At 44.3% G+C, this 19,795-nt stretch overlaps 1 protein-coding gene and 2 pseudogenes across 1 annotated transcript; 1 reads left to right on the top strand and 2 right to left on the bottom strand.

The window, feature by feature from the left end:
* Positions 1-2,342: 2,342 nt before the first annotated feature.
* On the top strand, positions 2,343-5,227 carry LOC121546491 (annotated as a pseudogene).
* A 911-nt stretch (positions 5,228-6,138) lies between these two features.
* LOC121546493 lies at positions 6,139-11,990 on the bottom strand (annotated as a pseudogene).
* Positions 11,991-13,307: 1,317 nt separating this feature from the next.
* Positions 13,308-19,795, bottom strand: LOC121546741 (CCN family member 5-like). The gene is made up of 5 exons (XM_041857976.1): positions 19,633-19,795; positions 18,373-18,589; positions 16,944-17,192; positions 15,265-15,464; positions 13,308-14,851 (listed from the first exon to the last, which is right to left on the bottom strand). The coding sequence occupies exons 1-5, from the start codon at positions 19,699-19,701 to the stop codon at positions 14,534-14,536; spliced, it is 1,053 nt and encodes a 350-aa protein (XP_041713910.1). The 5' UTR covers positions 19,702-19,795; the 3' UTR covers positions 13,308-14,533.

Genomic DNA, 19,795 nt, shown 5'->3' with positions numbered 1-19,795 from the left:
CCGCAAGTCTTCCTGGGGTCCACAATATATATCAACAGAGAAACTGAAAAGAGGCCCTGGGTTTGGAAATGTTGAAGTCTGAAGATTAGTGTGAAACCTTTTCAAAACAACATCCATCCAAGAGAGTACAAGAGAGTAAGAAAGTAAGAAAGAAAGGCAGATGAGAAGGGAAAGGGAGATAACAACTGATGGGCTGCTCTGTGCTCTCTGACCGTTGGATCTACTGACTAGGAGGACCCTCATGAGTGACGTACTTGACTAGCCTCAACAAAGTGCAATGGTACAGTTATAGTATACTTAGGGGCATCCATAGATTACAAATTCACTTTTCAGTGTAGTTACTCATTCACTGTGAGTGAGGCTCAGACATAGGATAGCTGTTTGGTCGAGATGAAACAGAAATACGGATTTTAGAGGTAAGGATTTCTTGAATGACTGATATTACTTGAATGACTGATGAGTCCCTGTGACCTTGTAGTTTGGGTCATGTAATATTTTAGCAAGATCAAAGTTCTTTGTACATGACATTTTGAAATGTATTGGAGCCAATCATTTGTTTAAAATGTCAATATTTTTGATAACTTTCCAAAATGTTGCTTGTATCTGATCCTGCAGGTCTCTCTCTCTAAAGCAGGTGGTTTGTGTTGAAACTTAAACATAGTATCCTATACAGTAATACTGTGCGTCAATAGATATCGTTTGGGATAAGGCCACATCCTGCAGCTTAAAGAGGTTGTGTTCCTATCTGCTGATGAATGACTGGTAAGGAATAGGGTGGGGTGTACTTTACACAATTCTTACTGAGGACTACAAAACTCTTCTTGGCAGAACAACTGTTTCATCTTTGATCTGTGGCAGGGCCGGTCCTTGCATTTTGGAGGCCCTAGCGAGATTTGGTTGGGGGGCCCCCCACCTCATGGGTCAAATGTTTTAGTGGTTCATCTCTTGAGGGGGAGAAAAAAAAGCAAGTTAATTTCATGCAATTCTACACATTTTGCCATGAGGTGTAGAGAAAATGTTGTGGTTCTAAAGCACATTTTCTGCAATTCTACAAATTTTTCCATGGGGTGGAGAGAATTGTGCAGTTTTTTAAACAAATTTACTGGCAATTCTATACATTTTGCCTTGTTCATAGATATCTGAGTGAGAGTGACTAACAAAGTCAATGGGGCCCCCCTGAAGGTCAGGGCCCCTGGGCACATGCCCTGCGTGCCTGGTCAGTAATTCGGCCATGATTACTACAAGGTGTATATACAGTTGAAGTCGGAAGTTTACATACACCTTAGCCAAATACATTTAATCCTAGTAAAAATTCCCTGTTTTAGGTCAGTTAGGATCACCACTTTATTTTAATAATGTGAAATGTCAGAATAATAGTAGAGAGCATGATTTTTTCAGCTTTTATTTCTTTCATCACGTTCCCAGTGGGTCAGAAGTTTACACACACTCAATTAGCATTTGGTAGCGTTGCCTTTAAATTGTTTAACTTGGGTCAAACGTTTCGGGTAGCCTTCCACAAGCTTCCCACAATAGGTTGGGTGAATTTTGGCCCATTCCTCCTGACACAGCTGGTGTAACTGAGTCAGGTTTGTAGGACTATGGTCCCAGCTGCCTTGAGATCATTGACAAGATCCTCCCGTGTAGTTCTGGGCTGATTCCTCACCGTTCTCATGATCATTGCAACTCCACAAGGTGAGATCTTGCATGGAGCCCCAGGCCGAGGGAGATTGACAGTTCTTTTGTGTTTCTTCCATTTGCGAATAATCGCACCAACTGTTGTCACCTTCTCACCAAGCTGCTTGGCGATGATCTTGCAGCCCATTCCAGCCTTGTGTAGGTCTACAATCTTGTCCCTGACATCCTTGGAGAGCTCTTTGGTCTTGGCCATGGTGGAGAGTTTGGAATCTGATTGATTGATTGCTTCTGTGGACAGGTGTCTTTTATACAGGTAACAAACTGAGATTAGGAGCACTCCCTTTAAGAGTGTGCTCCTAACTCAGCTCGTTACCTGTATAAAAGACACCTGGGAGCCAGAAATCTTTCTGATTGAGAGGGGGTCAAATACTTATTTCCCTCATTAAAATGCAAATCAATTTATAACATTTTTGACATGCGTTTTTCTGGATTTTTTTGTTGTTATTCTGTCTCTCACTGTTCAAATAAACCTACCATTAAAATTATAGATGATCATTTCTTTGTCAGTGGGCAAACGTACAAAATCAGCAGGGGATCAAATACTTTTTCCCCTCACTGTACATTAAAAAACAAAACAAAAAAACAGCTTATGTCACTTATGCCAGGGCAGGCCCTGATCTAAGGACTTACTGACCCTTGTAAGCAAAATGTGTACTGACGTGACAAAGAACTATGGTGTGTGAAGTAAGTTCTTAGTTTATGGATGCCAATTTACCAGTTCTGTACTCATTTTAGTGACAGCGGGCATATCATTACTGTTGCGTCCCAGTTTAAGTGTATTTCAGTGTCTTTACAATGTACAGTATTTTAGTTTATTTAAAGTGTATCTCAGTGTATGTCAATGTATTTATCCCACTGTCTCTCTCCACAGTGACAGGGTCCTGTGTGGCCTTAGTGCCTGTCCTACTGCTCCTGTCCTCCCTGCAGCCCTCCAGTGAGGCTGGGAGGGTCCTGGTCTACCCTGTGGACGGCAGCCACTGGCTCAACATGAGGATACTGGTGGAGGCGCTTCACACCCAGGGTCACCAGGTCACTAAGCATGAGACAATCTCATGATATGAGAACAAAGCGATATGTACAATGGACTTTTAAAAATGTACTGCAATAGTATTTATCGCATGACTGCCCATAGAAAAATGCAGTTGAATAAACATTGATATTAGGATTTATATTATATATATGTATTTTTTTTATTATTATTTCATTTTTTTTAGTCATTTAGCAGACGCTCTTATCCAGAGCGACTTACAGTTAGTGAGTGCATACATATTATTTTTTCATACTGGCCCCCCGTGGGAAACAAACCCACAAGGTGCAAGTGCCATGCTCTACCAACTGAGCTACACAGGGCCTTTATGACTTGCCATTGTTGAGAAACATTTGAAATTGAAATAAAAATACAGAGGAACGTACCGAACCAAGAGCTGAGTGTACTGTCTCTCCACTACAGGTGACCATTCTGCGCTCCTCCACCAGCTGGTATGTGGCTGAGCACTCCCCCCACTACACCTCCATCACTGTGCCCCAGTCCCAGCCTCAGAACATTGAGAGCCAGGATTTCATGGCCGACTTCCTGAAGAGGTCGCTGGAGATCCAGCGGGGCGAGGGCTCACCCTGGGCCTTCCTGCAGTTCTGTGGGAACCTCTTCAGGTACAGATATACCCCAAAGGCAGGACTAACAGATCCAAAACCTCATTCCTCCCCAAAGCAATCAAATTGAGGCCAATTTGCATTTTTGCACAAGCTAGTTTATTGTTTAATGCTGATACATGTCTGATGTTTAAATTGTGTTTTTGTCTGTTTACTTTGTATGTACATTGTATGTCTGAGATTGAGAATGAAATTCCTCATTGAGGAAATGAACGTTTTCTATTCTGATCTTATCTGTTCAGCATGCTGAGGCAGAACCAAGAAACGGTGGCCGAGCTGGTCGTCACCATGTTTGAGAACCAGACTCTGATGAGAGATCTGAAGGAGGCTGAGTATGACCTGGTCCTGACTGACCCAGTGTTCCCTCCCGGGGTCCTGGTGGCCCACTACCTCTAGCTCCCCCTGGTCCTAAACGTGCGCTGGCTCCTCAGCGGGGAGGGACACTTTGCCATCGCTCCCTCGCCATTATCCTATATCCCTCAACTGTTCTCCCGCAACTCTGACCAGATTAACTTTGCACAGAGGCTGAATAACATGTTCTACCACGGTCTCAGCTACTACATGTATCGTTACGTCTCCAACCCGCCTTACCAGGCCGTGTGTTACCGCTTCTTCGGCCCTGATGAGGTGGACGTCATATCCCTTATCCAGGGAGCTGATCTGTAGCTGATGAGGGTGGACGTCATATCCCTTATCCAGGGAGCTGATCTGTAGCTGATGAGGGTGGACTTCATCTTTGAGTTCCCTAGACCCACCGTGCCGAACGTAGTCTAAGTGGGCGGGTTCCAGTGCAAACCCTCCAAGCCTTTGCCTGCAGCTTTAGAGGAGTTTGTCACTGGGAACTCTGTTGGGAGGACTGGGTCCAGAGATAACAGAGGTCATAGCCTCAGCCTTCGCCCGGCTGCCCCAGAAGGTGGTGTGGAGACACCTGGGAGAGAGGCATTCGTCTCTAGGCAACAACACCCTGCTGGTGAAATGGCTGCCTCAGAACGACCTCCTAGGTCACCCCAAAACCAAAGTGTTCGTCACACACAGGGGCACCAACGGGATCTACGAGGCCATCTATCACGGAGTCTGAGTGTTGGGTATCCCTCTCATCTTTGACCAGTTTGACAACATGGTGCATATGAAGGCCAGAGGAGTGGCTGAGGTTATGGGGGTTACAACGTTAGAGGTGGAATCCCTAACACAGACTCTGAGGGACATTCTGGATGAAGAGAAGCCCTACAGAGAGAATATGAGAAGACTATCACGGTTGCACCACGACCGGCCTATAGAACCTTTGGACAGCGTCATCTTCTGGCTGGAGTTTGTTAATGCGACACAAGGGGGCAGCTCACCCACGTACAGTCTTATAAGATGCCATGGTATGTCTATCATAATGTGGATGTTCTAGCACTGCTGCTGGGCTCTGCTCTGCTTGTTCTGGTGTTGTTTGTGGTCTCCTGTATGTGTTTGGTAAGAGGATTATGAAGGAGGAGAAAGTCCAAGTTGGAGTGATTATGTTACTTATGGCCTACTTACTTAGTGATTACACTGCTGACAATCCAACCATACAGTAGATAGATATGGGGAAAGCAATTGCAAAAACCTGAATGTTGTTATAATGGGATTTCCAAAGTGTGTCTGTCTCTGGTATTTTATGTAGAGAACCTTCCTAATATGTCAAAAATATAGGTCACATATAGTTATTACATGCACTTTTTGAGTCAAGTTTTTATTAAGTTATTATGATTAAATCCTGCATTCGCCATGTCTTTTCACTCATGTTATCAATTTTGTAATATACAGTGTAAATTGTGACATTTGATTCCATACAGTCAAGGATGGGATATCTTATTGGTCCTCTGTAGCTCAGCTGGTAGAGCACGGCGCTTGTAACGCCAAGGTAGTGGGTTCGAACCCCGGGACCACCCATACACAAAAAAAATTATGCACGCATGACTGTAAGTCGCTTTGGATAAAAGTGTCTGCTAAATGGCATATTATTATTATTTATGAAGTGAGAATACATTCAAATGATGTAGAATAAACAGCGAAACTCTTCTTGATAACTTTCCATTTTCACTTTAGAATACTTCACATGCAACTTTTTAAAACCTTATGGTTGGGTGTGCAGCAGATCACCACACAGCAAATCATGTGGTGATAACGTTCAATGTCCTATTCCTCTGTACATGCATTCACAGCACTTTGTGTTTTCACATGGCTCTTATTGTTTCCTCAATACAAGGCGCCATAAACCAAAACAGTGTACAGTGTGTTTGTTGCAACTGTCTGAAAATATTATATATTTACAACATCTTTACATCTATCAGTTGAATATACTGTATATTTAGAATATATTTACATCTCTTAGATACAATGAATAACCAGGCATGTACATTCATGCAGATTACCATACAAGGAATACATTTACATTACATTTTAGTCATTTAGCAGACGCTCTTATCCAGAGCGACTTACAGTTAGTGAATACATTTTTTTTTTTTTTATACTGGCCCCCCGTGGGAATCGAACCCACAACCCTGGCGTTGCAAACACCATGCTCTATCAACTGAGCTACATCCCTACAATGTACTTTCCATATCATCATATTTACAGTACAGCCCAGTAAACACAGCAAACACACAAGAGACCTATAGAATTCTGGGAACTGTACTTTGAACTTCCCTATTCAAACAATAATATGCACAGTAATAAACACATTAGAAATTGCTGAATGAGTGGGAGAGAAAAGCAGAATGAGTGTCAAGAAAGCAAACAAAGCTACTCTGTTATTGCAATGGGAATTCATAACGGTGGGGTTTGTTCCTGGATGCGATGGTTGAATAACTGAGGCACAGACCGACGAGCTCGTTCCCAAAGCCTGGCGATCTGTACAAGCAGGTCTTCATAGCTGTGGATGTAAACCAATGGGTTGATGGCACTGTTTAGACACACAAGGGCTCAGCTGACTTGGTGAGCAATGTAGATACCAGCAAACCAATCCTGACACGTGTCTTCACTTTTCAAAATCCTAGTCTTCAGGTTTACATTTCTGAATATGTGATACGGTATGTAGCAAACTGAGAAGAGTAAAGTCACAATGAACACCTGTTTAAGGCATCTCTGCTTCATCACTTGGTCAATGTTGGGTTTGTTGGAGAGGACCACAGCCACGTGTCCATAGCAACCCAATATGATGAGCAGAAGGATGCAAAATCCAGATACAGTCCACGCAATACTGTAGTCCAGGTAATCCTTGGTAGAGAAGCTGGAGGTGGTGTCAAAGCATTTGACTGTCTTTGAAGAAGAGTTGGGCAATGTTTTGTCAAAGAACATATCAGGAATACTCTCAATGCAGACTAAAACCCAAACTACAGCTATCCAAGATGGCGAAGTAGTGCAGTCCTGTTTCTGTCGTGTGTCTGTAAATAGCCTGTAAATACCCTGTTTTTTTTGTATTTTTCGTACATATTTCCCTATCAGACTTTTCATCCTTCTACAAAATATACTTTCCTGCAACCCGCCTCACTCAATGTGGAACGGATTCTATTTTTGACTTACCTTTATCTAGAATCTAGAATCTCCAGTTGAAACTAGCTAGCCAGCTAACTAGCTACTTGCTATTAGCCACAGCTAGCGGTGTTTCACCCAGAACATTGGATTTTTTAATTAATTTTAATTAATTTTAATCACTGGACATTGATCACCGGATATTCGGCCAGTCTGCACAGCGCGTTATCGACCCAGAACATATCAGTTTTTCCACCGGAATCACTGAATCACTGGACCTTTAACTCCGGATTCATCGCTACCAGCTGGCTACAACAAAACGGACGCTGTGGTCTGGCTAATCATCCTGAGCTAGGCCCATCTCCCGGCTATCTACCTCTCTGTCATCCGGATGGGGCCACCTAGTGTTGACACGGAGCCCCGCCGATCCTACACGACTGGTCTGCCGACGAAATGCGTCTGATGTGGTTACGACGTTAACCACGAAGATTCCATCCATCGGCTAGCCCTGGCCCGCTAGCACACGCTATCCGTGGCCTCTTACTCACTAAACTGAACTAGCTACTGAACTAGCTACTTGCTATTAGCCACAGCTAGCGGTGTTTCACCCATAACTTTGGATTTTTTTCCGCGGGATTAATTTTAATCATTGGACATTGATCACCGGATATTCGGCCAGTCTGCACAGCGCGTTATCGACCCAGATCATATCAGTTTTTCCGCTGGAATCACTGAATCACTGGACCTTTAACTCCGGATTCATCGCTACCAGCTGGCTACAACAAAACGGACGCTGTGGTCTGGCTAATCATCCTGAGCTAGGCCCATCTCCCGGCTATCTACCTCTCTGTCAACCGGACGGGACCACCTAGTGTTGACACGAAGCCCCGCCGATCCTACACGACTGGTCTGCCGACGAAATCGTCTGATGTGGTTACGAGGTTAACCACGAAGATTCCATCCATCTGCTAGCCCTGGCCCGCTAGCACACGCTATCCGTGGCCTCTTACTCACAAGTGCTTCACCACCGGACCTTATGATAACTCAGCTATACAGCTGATATCTGCTGGACTGTTCCTTTTTACGGTACTACATCCTGTTTATGTTTAGCCTCAGCTCAAACATGGTTAGTTTATTGTTGTTTCGGTTATTTCTAATTGTACTATATCACTGTAGACCCCCCAGCCTAGCTAAACCTGCCTTAGATAGCTCCTTTGTCCCTCCCCCCCATACACTCAGAGACCGACTCAATTGATGCCTCTAGAGATACTATCTCTTTCATTGTTACCCAACGCTTAGGTTTACCTCCACTTTACTCATATCCTTCCATATCCTTGTCTGTACATAATGCCCTGAATCTTTTCTATAACACCCGGAAATCTGCCCCCTTTATTCTATGTACCCAACGCACTAGAAGACCAGTTCTTAAAGCCTTTAGCCGTATCCTTATTCTAGTCCTCCTCTGTTCCTCTGGTGATGTAGAGGCTAACCCAGGCCCTGCAGCCCTCAGTATCACTCCTACTCCCCAGGCGCTATCATTTGATGACTTCTGTAATCGCAAAAGTCTTGGTTTCTTGCACATAAATATCAGAAGTCTACTTCCTAAGTTTGAGTTATTCACTGCGTTAGCACACTCTGCCAACCCTGATGTTCTAGCAGTGTCTGAATCCTGGCTCAGGAAGGCCACCAAAAATTCCATCCCCAACTATAACATTTTCCGTCTAGATAGAACTGCCAAAGGGGGTGGAGTTGCAATCTACTGTAGAGATAGCCTGCAGAGCTCCATCATACTATCCAGGTCTGTGCCCAAACAGTTTGAGCTTCTACTTCTAAAAATCCACCTTTCCAGAAATAAGTCTCTCACTGTTGCCGCTTGCTACAGACCCCCCTCAGCCCGCAGCTGTGCCCTGGACACCATATGTGAATTGATTGCCCCCCATTTATCCTCAGAGTTTGTACTGCTTGGTGACCTAAATTGGGATATGCTTAATACCCCAGCCATCCTACAATCCAAGCTAGATGCCCTCAACCTCACGCAAATTATCAACGAACCTACCAGGTACAACCCTAAATCCGTAAACATGGGTACCCTCATAGATATCATCCTGACTAACATACCCTCTAAATAAACCTCAGCTGTCTTCAACCAGGATCTCAGCGATCACTGCCTTATTGCCTGCGTCCGTAACGGGTCCGCGGTCAAACGACCACCCCTCATCACTGTCAAACGCTCCCTAAAACACTTTAGCGAGGAGGCCTTCCTAATTGACCTGGCCCAGGTATCCTGGATGGATATAGATCTCATTCCGTCAGTAGAGGATGCCTGGTTGTTCCTTAAAAGTAATTTCCTCTCAATCTTAAATAAACATGCCCCATTCAAAAAATACAGAACAAAGAACCGATATAGCCCCTGGTTCTCCTCAGACTTGACTGCCCTTGACCAGCACAAAAACATCCTGTGGCGTACAGCATTAGCATCAAATAGCCCCCGCGATATGCAACTTTTCAGGGAAGTTAGGAACCAATATACACAAGCAGTCAGGAAAGCAAAGGCTAACTTTTTCAAACAGAAATTTGCATCCTGTAGCACTAACTCCAAAAAGTTTTGGGACACTGTAAAGTCCATGGAGAATAAGAGCACTTCCTCCCAGCTGCCCACTGCACTGAGGCTAGGAAACACTATCACCACCGATAAATCTACAATAATCGAGAATTTCAACAAGCATTTTGCTACAGCTGGCCATGCTTTCCATCTGGCTACCACTAACCCGGCCACCAACTCTGCACCCTCTGCTGCAACTTGCCCATGCCCCCCCGCTTCTCCTTCACACAAATTCAGACAGCTGATGTTTTGAAAGCGCTGCAAAATCTGGACCCCTACAAATCAGCTGGGCTAGACAATCTGGACCCTTTCTTTCTAAAACTAGCCGCCGAAATTGTCGCAACCCCTATTACTAGTCTGTTCAACCTCTCTTTCATAACGTCTGAGATCCCCAGAGATTGGAAAGCTGCCGCGGTCATCCCCCTCTTCAAAGGGGGTGACACTCTAGATCCAAACTGCTACAGACCTATATCCATCCTGCCCTGCCTTTCGAAAGTATTCGAAAGCCAAGTTAACAAACAGATCATCGACCATTTCGAATACCACCGTACCTTCTCCGCTATGCAATCCGGTTTCCGAGCTGGTCACGGGTGCACTTCAGCCACGCTCAAGGTCCTAAACGATATTATAACCGCGATTGATAATAGACAGTACTGTGCAGCCGTCTTCATCGACCTGGCCAAGGCTTTCGACTCTGTCAACCACCGCATTCTTATTGGCAGACTAAATAGCCTTGGTTTCTCAAATGACTGCCTCGCCTGGTTCACCAACTACTTCTCAGATAGAGTTCAGTGTGTCAAATCGGAGGGCCTGTTGTCTGGACCTATGGCAGTCTCTATGGGGGTGCCACAGGGTTCAATTCTTGGGCCGTGTACTCTCCGTGTATATCAATGATGTCGCTCTTGCTGCTGGTGACTCTCAGATCCACCTCTACGCAGACGACACCATTTTGTATACATCTGGCCCTTCATTGGACACTGTGTTAACAAACCTCCAAACGAGCTTCAATGCCATACAACAATCCTTCAGTAGCCTTCAACTGCTCTTAAACACTAGTAAAACTAAATGCATGCTTTTCAATCGAACGCTGCTAGCACCCGCCCACCCGACTAGAATCACCACTCTCGACGGGTCTGACCTAGAGTATGTGGACAACTACAAATATCTAGGTGTCTGGTTAGACTGTAAACTCAACTTCCAGACTCACATAAAGAATCTCCAATCCAAAGTTAAATCTAGAATCGGCTTCCCTATTTCGCAACAAAGCCTCCTTCACTCATGCTGCCAAACATGCCCTCGTAAAACTGACTATCCTACCGATCCTTGACTTCGGCGATGTCATTTACAAAATAGCCTCCAACACTCTACTCAGCAAATTGGATGTAGTCTATCACAGTGCCATCCGTTTTGTCTCCAAAGCCCCATACACTACCCACCACTGTGACCTGTACGCTCTTGTTGGCTGGTCCTCACTACATGTTCAGTCGTCAAACCCACTGGCTCCAGGCCATCTATAAATCACTGCTAGGCAAATCCCGCCTTATCTTAGCTCATTGGTCACCATAGCAGCACCCACCCGTAGTCTGCGCTCCAGCAGGTATATCTCTCTGGTCATTCCCAAAGCCAACACCTCCTTTGGCCGCCATTCCTTCCAGTTCTCTGCTGCCAATGACTGGAACAAATTGCAAAAATCTCTGAAGCTGGAGACTCTTATCTCCCTCAATAACTTTAAGCATCAGTTGTCAGAGCACCTTACCGATCACTGCACCTGTACACAGCCCATCTGAAATTAGCCCACCCAACTACCTCATCCCTATATTGTTATTTATTTTGCTCTTTTGCACCCCAGTATCTCTATTTGCACATAATCTCTTGCACATCTAGCATTCCAGTGTTAATACTATTGTAATTATTCTGCACTATAGCCTATGTATTGCCTTACCTCCATAACTTGCTACATTTGCACACACTGTATATATATTTTCTGTTGTATTTCTGACTTTATGTTTTTTTTACCCCATATGTAACTCTGTGTTGTTTTTATTGCACTACTTTGCTTTATCTTGGCCAGGTCGCAGTTGTAAATGAGAACCTGTTCTCAACTGGCTTACCTGGTTAAATAAAGGTGAAATAAAATAAAAATAACATGACTACAGAGTGGCCCCTAGTTATCCTGCCCATCACTCTCAGTGGGTGGACAATGCTCAGGTACCTGTATACACTAATACACATGAGGAAATCAATACTGCCATACAAGTTCAAATTGAAGCAGAATCTTGCAGAAGACTTGTCCAAAGGCCCAGTGACTGTCTGCTGAGTAGTACGCAAACAGAAATGGAAGAGTGAGCAAATACAGAATATCTGCAACTCCAAGGTTTAGAACAAAAACGTTGATATTTCCGAATTTCTTCCAGTTCGCAAACAAGGATTTTAGTCCCCTGCAGTTAGCAACAAGACCAACAATAAATACTGAGCTATACACTGTAGGTAAGAATGTGTGAGTAAAGTCCATGTTAACGTGTCCACAAGAAAAGTTTGTCTTCATTTACTTCCCTCAAAAAAATATATGATTATAAACAGGTCTCTCTTACCAAATATATTTATATATATATATATATATCTGGATGAGAATAACCTGTATAAATAAAGGTTACTTACATGATAATAAAAGTATTCACTTCAAGTTGAATGAAGTCAGATTCTCAGTTGCCTAGCACTCCTCAGTTCTTCTCAGTGCTCCATATCGGTGTTTTCTATTTAAACTTGTTTGACATTGCTTTGTGGTCTATGTGACAAACTGTATCACTGACTCACCATACATTAGAATGATAAGAACATCAGTAGGGGTTGCTTTCCTGTTTCTCAGTAGACATGCAAAAGAGCAGACGCACCCAACTACAAACAGGAAACCCATGCATGTCTACACACACACACACACACACACACACACACACACACACACACACACACACACACACACACACACCAACGATGATAAGACAGCCTATAGGGAGGAGGTCAGAGACCTGGCAGTGTGGTGCCAGGACAACAACCTCTCCCTCAACGTCAGCAAGACACAGGAGCTGATCGTGGACTACAGGAAACGGAGGGCCGAGCACGCTCCCATTCACATCGACAGGGCTGTAGGGGAGCGGGTCAAGAGCTTCAAGTTCCTCGGTGTCCACATCACTAAGGATCTATCATGGTCCACACACACCAACACAGCCGTGAAGAGGGCATGACAACGCCTCTTCCCCCTCCGGAGGCTGAAAAGATTTGGCATGGGCCCTCAGATCCTCAAAAAGTTATACAGCTGCACCTTTGAGAGCATCTTGACTGGCTGCATCACCGCTTGGTATGGCAACTGCTTGGCATCTGACCGCAAGGCGCTACGGAGGGTAGTGCGTACGGCCCAGTACATCACTGGGGCCAAGCTCCCTCCCATCCAGGACCTCTATACCAGGCGGTGTTAGAGGAAGGCCCTAAAAATGGTCAAAGACTCCAGCCACCCATGTTATAGACTGTTCTCTCTGCTACCGCATGGCAAGCAGTTCTAATGCACCAAGTCTGGAACCAACAGACTCTGAACAGCTTCTACCCCCAAGCCATAAGACTGCTAAATAGTTAGTTAAATAGTTACCAAATAGCTACCCGGACTATCAGCATTGACCCTTTTTGCACAAACTTTTTTTGACTCATATCTCATTGTAACTATATTAGCATTGATACTGTGAGTCCAATGGAAGTCACTAGATACTGCACATACTGCAAATATGAAGATACATGGCTTTCTGACTTTGGGAAGCTACGGTGTATATTGTGGATGTTGAAAGCTATCAAATATCAGCACACAAATCACTAATAAGTCATAAGGAGTTTTATGGGAAAGTTACAGCACAAATTACAACAATCGCATCTCAATGTAGTAATATCATTAATGAATAATATACAATATACAAAGGAGCTCAAGCTTTACATAAAAAGTCATTGTGAATGGAAAACAGTTTGGACAAAGTATAAAATCAGTGATACAATTGTATAATGTTTCAAAAAGCATAAGAATAGTTTATATTTACAGCAACATTGAAAATAAGTGCAATTTCATCTGACTAAGAACACAAAATAGACACATTTATAAACAAACAAACAAACAAATATAACAGATGGCATTTGCATGTCAAGATACAGTATCTATCAACTCAAAGGTTGGTGTCATTCTGTAAAATAAATTCTCTAAAATGTAAGTAACAACACTTGAGTCTTATCCTCTCAACGAAGTCAGGTCATGTGGTCAGGAGAAACTCTGGGGCCTAAAATGAGTCACGAACGACAACAAATGGCTTTGGTCAGGTGTCATATAGTCTTCTACATACAGTATAAGACGACAGTTGGTCAATTAGTCAAAAATACATTTGTTGGGTTACAGTATTTCACTTATATATGCTAAATAGAGGCTAGTCTGTTTCTGCTCCCTTGCCAACTCCTTATGGAATTGTCATGCCAAATGTTTGGCTTGACAGTGACCATGTTGTAGAGAAAAACCAGGCTAATATCTGAAATCAGGCTAGCTAACTAGGGTTTCCTGACCTATTCTATTCCTCATGAGGTCACCTTATGAGATGTGATAGAGTGGAATGGAGTGAAGTTCTTAGTGCAGGCGGAGCTTGTCCAGTCATATCAGGGCTTTATTCCCCCGACTCAGTCACAGTTTATTACCTAGAAGATATTTTCACTTCCTCTATCTATCCTGTGAAGTGGGCTACACCTGCTGGATGCAGCCATGATAGACAGCGGCTCCATTCAAATATTCATACTGGTATACTACTTAGAAGGAGTGTACTTGTATGGACATTGGAACATAGCAAAAGTGTTGCTCCCAGGTCCTGTGTAGACAGGTCTCAGTATGGGCGTGTCAGTGCATGGAGAGGGGTAGGATAGGGCTCTAGATCTCTACAAGAACTTAGTAAAGTGGAGATCTCCTGGCAAGAGGCAAAAGCCATTCAGAAAAGATTGAGGTGGAGAGCCACGGTGGACGCCCTAGGTTCTCAAGGGGGCATAGGGCCTAGAGAATTGAATGGAAAGTCAAGTCTAGCCCCACATGGCATGGCTCCTGTGAGAGCGTGAGGAGCCTGAGTAGGGTCCAGCTGCATAGGGCCATGAAGCTGAGTAGGGGCAGTTGTAATGACAGACACAGGACTGGATCATCATGACTGCCCGGTGAAGGAGCCTGCCAGTGGGGCACCGGAAGGCTACCGTGGCCGTGCTGGTCCAGTAGGGGGTGCAGCAGCGGGCGTCGGTGCACTGGCCGCAGTACCGGGGCCGGTAGACCCGTGTGCTGTAGCAGCCCTGGTGCACCAGTCTCACTGGCACCACTGACCTGTAGCTGGGCTCACAACGACGGGCCCACTTGAAAAACAGATCATCAGCGTTAGGCTACTAGATGAGCTCATGGTTGCTGAGAATAAAGGTTCATGTATGTATTATTAGATTAGGAATGAACTCAAATGCACTTACTGAAGAAAATACATTAACCATTATACATCTACTGTACACATTCTTAAATCTGTGAGAGGTATTTTTTCCACCACAAGCGTATTCCAGTATGACCATTTCACAGACTGGGCAGTGGGCACTTTGCACCCATATAGTAGAGTCTAGGTGACAGGAACACACATTTTAGCACATACATGAGGCTTATGCATGGGTCCTGTTAACATAACCTATTAACCCCAAATACACTTGAGGATGGGGTAGACATATGGAGTTAGGGTAGGGGGGTAGAGACGTGGGGCAGAGAGTTTGGGAAGATATCAACTCACCATGGGGTTCCTGCGTGGCTGGAGTGTCTGACAGGGTCGGACCTTACAAAGACGGCTCTGCATCTCGAGCCGGCAGGCTGGGTTCTTGTTGGAAACCCGCGTGGAGACCCCAGCGCCACAGGTTTGGGAACATGCGCTCCACTCTGTACTCTGGTCTATACAGTTAGAGGGATCCGACAAGCCTGGCCACAAACTGGAGGCTGGAGAGAGGAGGCCAGGAGAAAAATGAGGCTGAATGGTGAATTTCCTGAAGGAAAGTTGAGAACTTGCTTCAGCTGTCTAAAATAAGAATAATCAGTATGGGGAATAACAGTAGTGTGTTTCGAGCAAGCACATTAATAGGACAATGAGGAATGAGTGACTTGTCACGACATCTAGCTGTTAACAACTCAATCAGAGCCAAATAAACTCATCTGACATGACTTCCCTGGTTAATAGTTTTTAGTTTTTTTATCAGTGTCTCAGATGTCATAATGTCTATAAATAACTCAATTGGCCTCAGCTTGGAAAGGAACTTTCTGTCTTTTCATATCACGGAAAAGCAGTGCTATCTGGATGGAGATCAATTCCTAAGACAGCATCTTCAATCGGATCTGAGTCATAACAATCAGCAGTTTTTTGGGGTTGTTTCTGTAACACAGCATGAAAAAAGGTCTAGGCTTTGAATTCAAGAACACTTAGAACAAAATGTTCCATTGCTATTGACATAGCTTGACTGGGTGACAGTGTCAGAAATTCCAGATGTTATTTCTTTCTTAGTGGTTTTATTTTCCTAACCCGTTTTTGGCACTATTTCAGACACCTTGGGCTTATTGTGTTTAATTGTTGCGTCGCCTAGCCATGGGTCTTGTTATGAAACTAGGGATTTGTCCCAAATGGCAACATATTCCCTATATAATGCACTACTTGGTCAAAAGTAGTGCACTACATATGAATAGGGGGCCATTTGGGACGCAACCTTGGAAACATGGTCGGTTGGAACAGGGCTTGTTATTTTGACAATAATGTGCATTTTCATCTGGCCAGACTTTTCCAATGAAATGCGGGGGTTATATTTGGACATAGTGTCTTTTCATTTGGCCAGACTCACCTCAATAAAATGCAAAAGATCCCTCAATAAAAGACCTCAGACTATGAGCGTAAGTGACAGATATCATATAAACGTGGGAAGCTAAATATTGTCCTACAGCTTGATCAACGGAACAGCATTTGTCATCCTTGTATTCAATGGTGTGTAAAAGTGCTATGTAAAGTGCTTCTACATCTGCATTGCTTGCTGTTTGGGGTTTTAGGCTGGGTTTCTATATAGCACTTTGTGACATCTGCTGATGTAAAAACGGCTGTATAAATACATTTGATTGATTGATTGATTGATTGATTGATTGAGCTAACATCTGAGCTGGACCAAAACCATATTCCTAATGAATGTCAAGCTGTTTAGCTAACACCAGAAATAATGGTTTAGGATCCACAGGGAAGCATTTTATTTGTTCCCTCTCAAGATGGTCCAATCTAAAGAAGTAGCAGAAACCTGTGTCAGAACAGAGGATGACTAGCCTGGTCCCAGATCTGCATACAGTAGCTAATGCCAACCACCATAGGGAGTTGGCTATACAGCACAAACATATCTGGAACCAGGCTAGAATATGACTGTTAAACTAGACTGATGTCTCAGTTACCTGTGATGGCATCCTGAATTACTGTGTTGTCCATGTTCTCACAGACCCACTCCTTGCAGCACTTCCCAGGCAGCTGTACCCGCTGGGGGTGTGGGCAGTCTGGGTTGGGCAGATGGACGTCCTCAGGGCACAGGGGCACGCATGTCACCCCTCCCCCCAGACAGCGGCACTGGGTGGCACAGGAGGGCTGAAACACCTGGCCATCCTGGTAGGAGACCCCGTTCAGCTCACAGCCCAACTCCTCCTGACCTGGAAGGGTGGAAACAGAACAGACCTGGGTTCAAATACTATTTGCCTGCCTGGAGTGCCAGATGGGAAGGGTTTACATTTTGGGACTATTCTATTGCTTCATCAAGCCAGGCAAACTCAGTCAAGCACAGATATTAGAAAGGATTTAAAATAGAATTTGAACCCAGGTCTGGGAACAGGATGGAGAGACCCTCTTAGAGGCTCTTTACCCTGGACTGGCAGCCCCACTCTAACCTTAACCCTAACACATAGCCTGCACCATGGCCCCTGCTCTGTTCTGGACACAATGAAACCTCACAGAAAGAGAGAGAAAGAGAGAGAGAGAGAGAGAGAGAGAGAGAGAGAGAGAGAGAGAGAGAGAGAGAGAGAGAGAGAGAGAGAGAGAGAGAGAGAGAGAGAGAGAGAGAGAGAGAGAGAGAGAGAGAGAGAGAGAGAGAGAGACAGCGAGAGAGAGAGAGAGCGAGAGAGAGCGAGAGCGAGAGCAAGAGAAAAATAGAGCTTGTGTAAGAGTGAGGTAAGGACACAAGAGGCTCGTGTCTACTGCCAAGCCTCTGGGTTGTTATGTGATGTTATGGGAAACCAGGCTTTCCCAAATGGGACCCTTTTCCCCTTTTTAGTGCACTACTTCTGGTCAAAAGTAGTGCATTATGCAGGGAATAGGGTGCCATTTGGGATGCAACCCAGGCCTGAGGAGACTGAGGAGTCTGTTTTCCAATCCGTGTGTGTTGTCTCTGCAATGTATCATTCTCAATGGGCAGTCATCAGCGGAAATGTGTCAACAGCACAACTGAAAACAAAGTTTAAAATGTTTTGGAGTATAGTCAAACTAAAGCCCCTGCGCTCTACAGCTGGCTGGATGAGTTTATGCCCTAAACAGAGTGTCTGTTTGTCCTTCTCATACAAACAGTCAGACATAGACTTCAGCTCCGTATCCCGTCCCTTTCTGCGTTTTTTGTCTGCTAGCCTGGTTGTTTAGAAAAGGGTGGCACTGTGCAGAGCCTGTGGTCCAGTGGCAACACTTCCGGCACAAGCACATGTGTTATGACCCTGGAGACCAGGCAGGATTCAATCCCTGTGTCCACCCTTCCCACTGTTTATCCTTCTCATCTAACTCCCCCTTCTGTTCACATTACTGTCCGTAATAAAGCCTAAAACAACAGGGGGAAAGGGTGGCACTCACTGACACACTCTCCTGGGTCGCTGGGGAAGCTGGCGCTGTAGTCACACTGCAGTCCTCTATGGCTGTCACACACATACAGGTCGCTGCAGGCCTCGCCCTGCTGCCGGGCACACACCTGGCAGCACTGGCAGCCGTCCAGGACCAGAGGGACTCCTGCTGGGCACTGGGGCACGGGGCTGGGGCACTGGCATGGTCCTGGGCACAGCTGACAATACACCTAGAGTAACACAGGGGGCAAAGGTTGGAGGTTAGAGGTTAAAGCAGGCTGAGGTTAGAGCAAGAGGAGTAGGAGAACAATTGGTTGTTGTTGTTGCTGTTGTCATCATCTCCATCATCATGGTCTTCATCATCATCCTCATCACCATAGTTAACAAATGCTGCAGTTATGTTCTGAAATAAAACAGCCTTTCCTTGACCAATTGCAAGCACAGTAATATTTGGTAGAAGTACTTTGTTTGGGGAACACTATGTCCAACATTGTCTAGTCAAAATAGTCCTGTTTTCAATTACATGCAGTTAATGGAGCCAACCCACAGCAGCCAGCCTTTGGACATACTGGACTCAATTATTCACTGGTGGAGCAATGTCATTCCCCCATGGACTCAAAATTTTCTCTATGGCAACTCTGCAATACAACATCAAACATTCACAATATTCATCATTCATCAATATTTATAAATATTTATCATTAATATTCATGATGATCTGTGTAAAGTGTAATAAATGCCAATTTCTAGATGACAAAACACAAAATGCTAAAGTACTTAGCAGTGTACAATACTGTTACATCATGCCATGAATAGCTAGCACCTTGTACATATATTACATATTGGCTATACAGTAAGTTACAAATATTATAAATTGTCTATAGAGTAAGTTAAAAATATTATAGATTGGATATAGAGTAAGTTACAAATATTATAAACTGGCTATAGAGTAAGTTACAAATATTATAAACTGGCTATAGATGAAGTTACAAATATTATAAACTGGCTATAGAGTAAGTTACAAATAAAAACAACAACAACATACAAATCAGTTCTATCAAAACAATCACCCCTTCAGATTCAGTTTAATCTTCAACCAGAGCCACCTGAAAGCTTCTGATAGATCTTTCCGTGGAATCAATGGAATCAATCAACGGAATGCAGTCTCATTGATCTCCACATCCTGAGCAGCAGGTGTAAGCTACAGGTCCAGTTCACCTCCAGATACACACAAAGAGAAGAGCAGAAGAGCAGAATAGTAGTTTGGCCTCACCTGTGCACCCATACAGAGCAGCAAAGCCAAGGCTATCACATTGTCACTGAGTTGTCTTGAAATTTCCATTGGAACGTCTGTAGGTTGATTGAACTGCTCTGTTTGTCTGTCTGTCTAACCTCTAAGTGTGATGGTAGTGGTGCTAGCTAGCTACTAGTGCTGC

Source organism: Coregonus clupeaformis, chromosome 30 (assembly GCF_020615455.1).
Source record: "Coregonus clupeaformis isolate EN_2021a chromosome 30, ASM2061545v1, whole genome shotgun sequence".
Taxonomy (NCBI): domain Eukaryota; kingdom Metazoa; phylum Chordata; class Actinopteri; order Salmoniformes; family Salmonidae; genus Coregonus; species Coregonus clupeaformis.
Note: the sequence above shows the minus strand (reverse complement) of the source record. Positions and strands in the feature narration are given on the sequence as shown.